This window comes from Meleagris gallopavo, chromosome 2 (assembly GCF_000146605.3).
Source record: "Meleagris gallopavo isolate NT-WF06-2002-E0010 breed Aviagen turkey brand Nicholas breeding stock chromosome 2, Turkey_5.1, whole genome shotgun sequence".
NCBI lineage: Eukaryota > Metazoa > Chordata > Aves > Galliformes > Phasianidae > Meleagris > Meleagris gallopavo.
The window spans coordinates 57,041,942-57,048,908 of record NC_015012.2 but is presented as its reverse complement, the minus strand read 5'-3'; the positions used below and the strand labels follow the sequence as shown (position 1 = coordinate 57,048,908).

Genomic DNA, 6,967 nt, shown 5'->3' with positions numbered 1-6,967 from the left:
AAAAAAAGATCAAAGAAATTTCCTGCCTATGAGGGAAAGTGAACTGCAAATAAACATTTTCATGCTACCAGTGAGAATTCTTGTAACCCAACCAATAGAATAACTGCACTGCAGAGGCATCAATCTTTTCAATTACACTTACAGAAAAGCTGCAGTCATCAGTTATAGCTTCTATTAGAAAAAATTCCTTTTTCCATGACTATGAGTTGTTAGAATGCCCCTTTTACTCTGCCTGCTCGTGATAAAAGCAGGCTTTCAATGCTCTTGTAAACTGAGTTCTCTTTTTACTTACTCACTTAAAAAACAAGTAGTAGAACTTGCCTTACGTCAAATATGAAATTCACTGATTTGTTCTGTTCGCATGTTGAATTACATTCTACCGATACTGTGAAATCACATTTTATCAGTTGGCAATGACAGCTCTCTCAAACTCACATATCATATCCTGTAAGCTAGATTTGATAGCTTTGAGATGAGAGCATCTAACTCTATGAGAAATTCTGGTGAAGTTGGTAGAATCTCTTGCAGTAACTTTTTTAGTGCATGCAAATTATTAACAAAAAAATGTTGAATTATTTTATCATTACTTTAATGCTGAACCATCTCAAATGACTTTCTTCTTCTCAACGTTTTAAATGTGGGTCATTTTGTACATTTAAGCTATGAAGACTATTCTTTGTTTTTGTTAGAGCCACATATTTATACAAATCAAAGACCTGATCCTGCAAACATTTAAGCATATGCTTAATTTAACTTAGAGATGCAATCTCTTACACATAGATTAACGGGACAAAAGTGTATATAAGATTAGGGCCTTATTTGGCTTTCAGGAAACCTTTTTACCCCTCTCCAAATAGTTTGAATAGCCCTTTTATTGAGCAAATAATGCCCGCAAGGCTGCAAAGGAAACCCAAAATAAAAACAGAGATATCTGCACATTTTTCAAAGAAGGATAGTTTTTTCCATTTAAGCTTTAAATGGAAGAGAGAAGGAAGAAGAAAAGTCATAGCAGCACCTGTTACACTGCCTGTTAAGCCCATCAGCAGTGCAAAATGTGGTATGAACATGGCCATCAGCAGAGTTAACAGGAGAAATATGCTTCTTACACACAAAGCAAACAGTGGGGAACTGTAATTGGAATAGTTGCCTCTAGAAATACAAGCATAAACAATTTCCGTGGCTGCAAAAAAGGGCAAAGGATAAGAAAGAAGAGCCTTGGTTAATAGGCACAAACTCACTAGAGTTTGAAGAAATGATGGCAGGTTGTCAGTAACAACTTCCCTCGTCTCTTCACCCCAAGTTAAGAATGCAGACAGGGCAAAGGTTGTTTTCAAGATACAAGCAAAAAAGTGAGTCCAATTCAGCATACACCTAAATTCCCCTGGGTTTTTCATGTTACCTTCAAGTGTAGGAAGAAATATTTGAGACGTGTAACTGAAAATTATCACCCCCATGGAGACCAAGAAGTCTTCAAATTCCAGGGAGAGTCTGAATTTTGCCCAGGACCACTGATGTATTTGTGTGAGACAGTAAGTCATCACTACAAAGATGATAATGAAATGGACCAAGGAACAAAGCTGGCTGAGTTTGGAAACAATTTTTAGAGTTTTGATAAATACACAAGGCAGCAGTGTAAGAAATGCAATTACAGACCAAGTTTTCTCAGTCACTGGTACATATGAAAAACTGTGTGACAGCAAATTCCCACTAACAACCAGATACAAAATACATGTCATGATCAGTTCCATCACTTGGGTCACATTGACAACTATGCCACCTAGTCTAGGAGACAGCTTTTTGCAGCAGGCATTTGCAATATCTTCATACGTATCTCTCGCTCTTATGAGCTGCCCATCTTCATTTTCTTCATACAGGCAAGCGATTAGAATTTTGCCTGTATAACAGCATAATGCCGCAGCCAAGACAATAAGAAACAAGCCACTGTATCCACTGTGGAGAAGAGCATATGGCAATCCTAGGACAAAAATTCCCTGAAGAGGAAAAAGAGAAATAAGAGATAGCAGAAAATCCCTGAGGCAAAATGTTTACTAGAAGTCATGCTCCCAAACTTGCCCTTCACTGAACATTGCTTTCATCAAATTGCATGGTGGAAGTACTGCTACATTCAGCGAAATAACCATGAGAAGTATGTTTATTTATGACAAATGAAATTATCAGCAAAAATAACTGCTCATACTGACACACATGTAATGATAAGCTAGGAAAAGGAGAATGTGGATGAATGATATAGTCAAACTCTTAGTTAATATTTAATGCTGATGTGATTTTACAAGGTTCCAAGGCAGTTACTCAGTCAACATGCATATTAATGAAATGGGTTTAATAACAGTAAAATTAAGCAGCTGTATCATCACCATCTCCATAATTTTCATTTAAACTAAAAATAGCACTGTAGATAGATCCAGTAATGACAATTCTCTTCAGTCTAATAATTGTTAACACACCTCTGGAAAGGAAAGGGCATTAAAGTAACAGCAGCATTGGCTTTAGCTTTCTTTGTGGCTTCTGAACTCCTCATACAACCTTTACAGTGGTTAAGTCCATTACTACAGCAATTTTGCTCAGAAGTTGAGATTCTAGATTGTGCAAACTTATTTAGGTGTCTAAGCCACACGTGAAAAATATAGACATACTTTTCTCCAACAATCTCAGAAATGGACATAATTATATATATATATATATTATCCGGTAAAAACTGTCATTCAAATTTCATAAAGCAGTTTAGGAAAAAAATACAGTTAACTAGTTCTACAGAAATTTTTACTTCTGTATTATAGCATTGGTGATGCGATGAAATAAGAACATTCATGATCGTGTTTGCTATCATCCAGACAAGACTTGATTTGTATAAATTCCATCTTAATTCTATTTCTGAACAAACCAGAACTTCATTCCACATTGCTAAAACTGTGAACTCTCAAGAGAAAGAGGTCTTTTACATCACATGGGCCATCAAGATTTCCACCTGATAGTTCAAAACAAGTAGGATTTTCCTGAAATTAATTGTACTCACATTTTTGAATAAAATCTTTGCTACTACGCACTCATCACTGATAACCTTCTGAACATTACTCATTGCCAAGTTTTAAATCTAATCATGGCTCTTTTCAAAGTAAATGGGAATTCCTCCAGAGAGCACCTCATTTCACAGAATATATATTGGCTGAAGTTTGAAGGGGCAAGTCCTATTCCTTAGACATACCTCTAATCGGAGAGGAGCTCTGTTCCCTGCAGTTACTACTGAGTACTACTGTTTACAGGCTCAGATACTTAAATTTTATACACTGTGAAACACGGCGGACCCTCCTGCTCTTGAAGAGAACAACAGGTTCTTTCTCTTTCACTTCCTAAGCAGGTAGTGCTGCTTATTGTTTTCAGGAAAAAGAAGTGAATTTGATAGTCTAAATCTCAGCTTATGAATTTTTCATCCATAATCTTGGGCATGAGATCATGTAAGGACGTTTCAGGCATGCTTTTGTCTTTGATGTTTTCTCTACTCACTCAGACATCAGTCTTTCTTGTGAAGGCAGCATAGGAGGCCAGCTCTGTTTCAGTTCATCAAGAAGGTTCGTGTTCACCTCATCTTCACAGGCTTTGTACCTTGCTCCCCATTTCTTTTTGGTACAAGTTATCCCAGACTTGATTGATAAGGAGGGGCAATTTTTCAAACACTGAATAATCATCAATGTATATAAACTATTACTGTTTTCTTCTAGCCATGAGATAGCAGTCTTTTTCAGGCTTGCTACTGGCCTGAATCATCAACAAGAGTTGAAATTTTAGAGGCCCTGAAATTAAAACATTATTTTTTCTCTAAGTCAGTGAAATTGTCCACCGTATGAGCGAGAAGCATTGCCAATCTCACCAGACTTCACTCTAGATATAGATATCTTCAACATATAGCTGAATAAGAGCTAGAAGGATCATATTAATTATATGCCTTAGTACCTCTTGATTAAAAGGTCAACGTCTTTGTATATTGTAACAGAAGTACTTTGGTTATTACTTGCACAACGATACAGTTATTCACTTTCACTACATAACTATTTTGGTTGTTTTAAAGGCTTCACTTTACAGCAATGTTTTTGTATAAATCACAGGTGCTATTTCATTTAAAAGCTGGGACATTCAACTGCCTAGTTGATGGTACTTCAGTCACCCCAAACTCCCCACTCCATTACAGTAATGGCTTGGCTCCATTCTAACATGGGCCTTGTGACCCAATTAGCTCACAGTTAGTGTTTCTTACTTATATTAACTTCACAGAAGCACTCAAAAGTGCATAATATCTGTTATTTAATAAGCTACTTACTTAAAAATACTAAATATCTGACTATCTGGACTGCAGATAGTACATGCATGTAACTTCTGCTGTCTTGCCATTTTTAATCACAGATTTCACTGACTGGGAAGATAAGTAATTGCCTTAAGTACAAAATGTGTTCTCTTTCCTATGAAAACAATCCTTAGAGAACATTTACATAATAGGTTGAATTTAAAAGCATCATAAATAAACCAAATCTGTGAAAAAGTCATGAAGATAAAAGCCACAATCGTCTTGCATATTAACATAAGAACAATGATGTTTTCTCAGTTTCTTGCAATTTGTAGCAGGCTTTTCTCATTTGCTCCATATTCACAGCACCATTGTTTTGCCCCTTAACCTGCATTTGGGAGTTCAAATGGTATCTGCTGACCTGGAGGGTGACTGTGTAATTAAACTGCAGGTAAGTGTCAGAGCAGGCTTTACCACACAATGGCTTTTTTTCCCCATGCTGAATTTAGGCCATTAGTGTTTATATGACTAGCCTCAAACTAAACCAAAGTGCAAGTGTTTCAGAGATACTATCACATTTGACAGCCATTTGCGGTCCTCCCCACAGGTGTCTGCATTTCCCAGCTTAATTGTTAGTTTAATCAGAGTATAACATAATTCTAACCTCTAACATCTACTTGCTGTTTGTTTATATCAATTTTATTTGGTACTTAACACACAGCATAAGATGAAAAAGGTTATTGTTGGTTGTTTTTTTTTTCAACTTTTGAAATTTCAAACCTTATTAAACAAACTCATTTTTGCTCTCTCTATACTTTTTCTTAAAATAAACATAGAGCCATAAAATCCTTAGAGTCAGAAGGAACATCTAAATGCCATATAGTCCAACTCCCCTGCAATGAACAGGGGTATGCACAAGTAGATCAGGGTTGTCTTGTAAGTCTCCAGGGATGGGGCATAAATCACATCACTGGGCAACCCATCCCAGTACCTCTCCACTCTAATTGTAAAAGATTTTTCTCTTAAATCTAACTTAAAACTACCCTCTTTTATCTTGTAACTGTTTCCTCTTGTTCTATCACCCCTGACCCAACAGCAGAGTCTTTTGCCTTCTTTCCCGTAGCTCCCCTTTAGATAGTAGCCTATCTAGTAGCTATCAGGTCATCTCACAGCCTTCTTTTCCCCAGGCTGAACAGCCCCAGCTCTCTCAGCCTATCCTCATAGGAGAGGTGCTCCATTGTGTGGATCATTGATCGCGCTGTTGATGTGACTGATGAAGGTATTAAAGACTATTGACCCCATCACCAACCCCTGGGGGACACCATTTGTCACCAATCTCCATCCAGACACAGACCCATTGACCACCATCCTCTAGCCTGAATAATGCAGCCAGCTCTTTGTCCATCAGTCTACCCATCAAATTAATATCTTTCCAATTTGGAGAGAAAGATGTTATGGGTTATTGTGTCAAAAGCCTTACTGAAGTTGAGGTAGATTACATCAGTAGCTCTTCCCTTGTCCACTGATGCAATAATACCACCATAGAAGGCCATTAGATTGGTCAAGCAGGATTTGCCCTTGGTGAAGCTATGCTGGCTTTCCCATATCACCTCCCTGCCTTCTGTGTGCCTTAGCATAGCTTTCAGGAAGATCTGCTCCATGATCTTCTCTGGCACAGAGATGAAACTTACAGGTCGGTAGTTCCTAGGGTCATCCTTTTCACACTTCTTAAAAATGGATATGATGTTATTGTCACAACTTTTCAAATACTACAGAGAGTGGCGTGACACCTACATAGGCCAGTTCCCTTAGGACTCTGGGATGCATCTCACTGGGACTCATAGACTTGTGGATGTTCTTGTTGCTCTGGTGGTCACGAACCTGAACATGATCTTCTCTTATAGTGGGAGGGTCATGGTTTTCCCAATCTCCTCCTACCAAACCATATGTTTGAGATATGTTTGGCGAGTAGTTATCAGGTAAGATAGAGGAAAAAAGTTGTTAGGCACCTTAGCCTTCTACTTGTCTGTTGGTCTGTTGATACCAGCTCACCTGTGTTACTCACTAGGGGGGATACGCCCTCCTGGACTTTCCTTTTCTGGTTGAGATACCTGTAGAATCCTTTCTTGTTTCTTCTGGCATCCCCAGCCAATTTCAGTTCAAGCTGGGCCTTGGCTTTCCTGATCCCACCTCTACACAGCCTAGCGGCTTCCTTACACTCTTCCCAGGGGACCTGTTCCTGTTCCCACTGCGTGTGTATTTTCTTCTTACTCTTCAGTTTGACAAACAGGTTCCCTGTTCAGCCACACCAGTTTCAAATCACTGGTTGCCAATTTCAAATTAAATACACTGAGCTTAGAATTTCTAAAATGAAGATTTCTACAGAAAGTGCAAATTTTCCTTTTAGTTGATATTTTCAACATCTCTATTACTCTATCACTCTTCCTAGCTGGCCAGTAATGGCTTTTCTATTAAGAAAGAAAAAGAAAAAGAATAAAAGGAGGAGAAGGAGAAGGAGAAGGAGAAGGAGAAGGAGAAAGAGAAGGAGAAGGAGAAGGAGAAGGAGGAGAAGGAAGGAGGGACGCTCAGTTCCAAGAGTGGATCAGCAGCTGGAGTTCTATGAAGAGGGCAGTTTCTCCAGACCATGCTGTTTTCAGATCCAATCTGCAC

At 38.3% G+C, this 6,967-nt stretch overlaps 1 protein-coding gene across 1 annotated transcript in view; it reads right to left on the bottom strand.

Annotated features, from left to right (window-relative positions):
* Nucleotides 1-839: 839 nt before the first annotated feature.
* LOC100545776 (vesicular inhibitory amino acid transporter-like) overlaps nt 840-6,967 on the bottom strand; it is a 30,265-nt gene continuing 24,137 nt past the window's right edge. The window contains exon 2 of the mRNA XM_031552214.1: nt 840-1,991. Within this exon, the coding sequence (XP_031408074.1) occupies nt 840-1,991 (1,152 nt within the window). The remainder of the gene's footprint in view (nt 1,992-6,967) is intronic.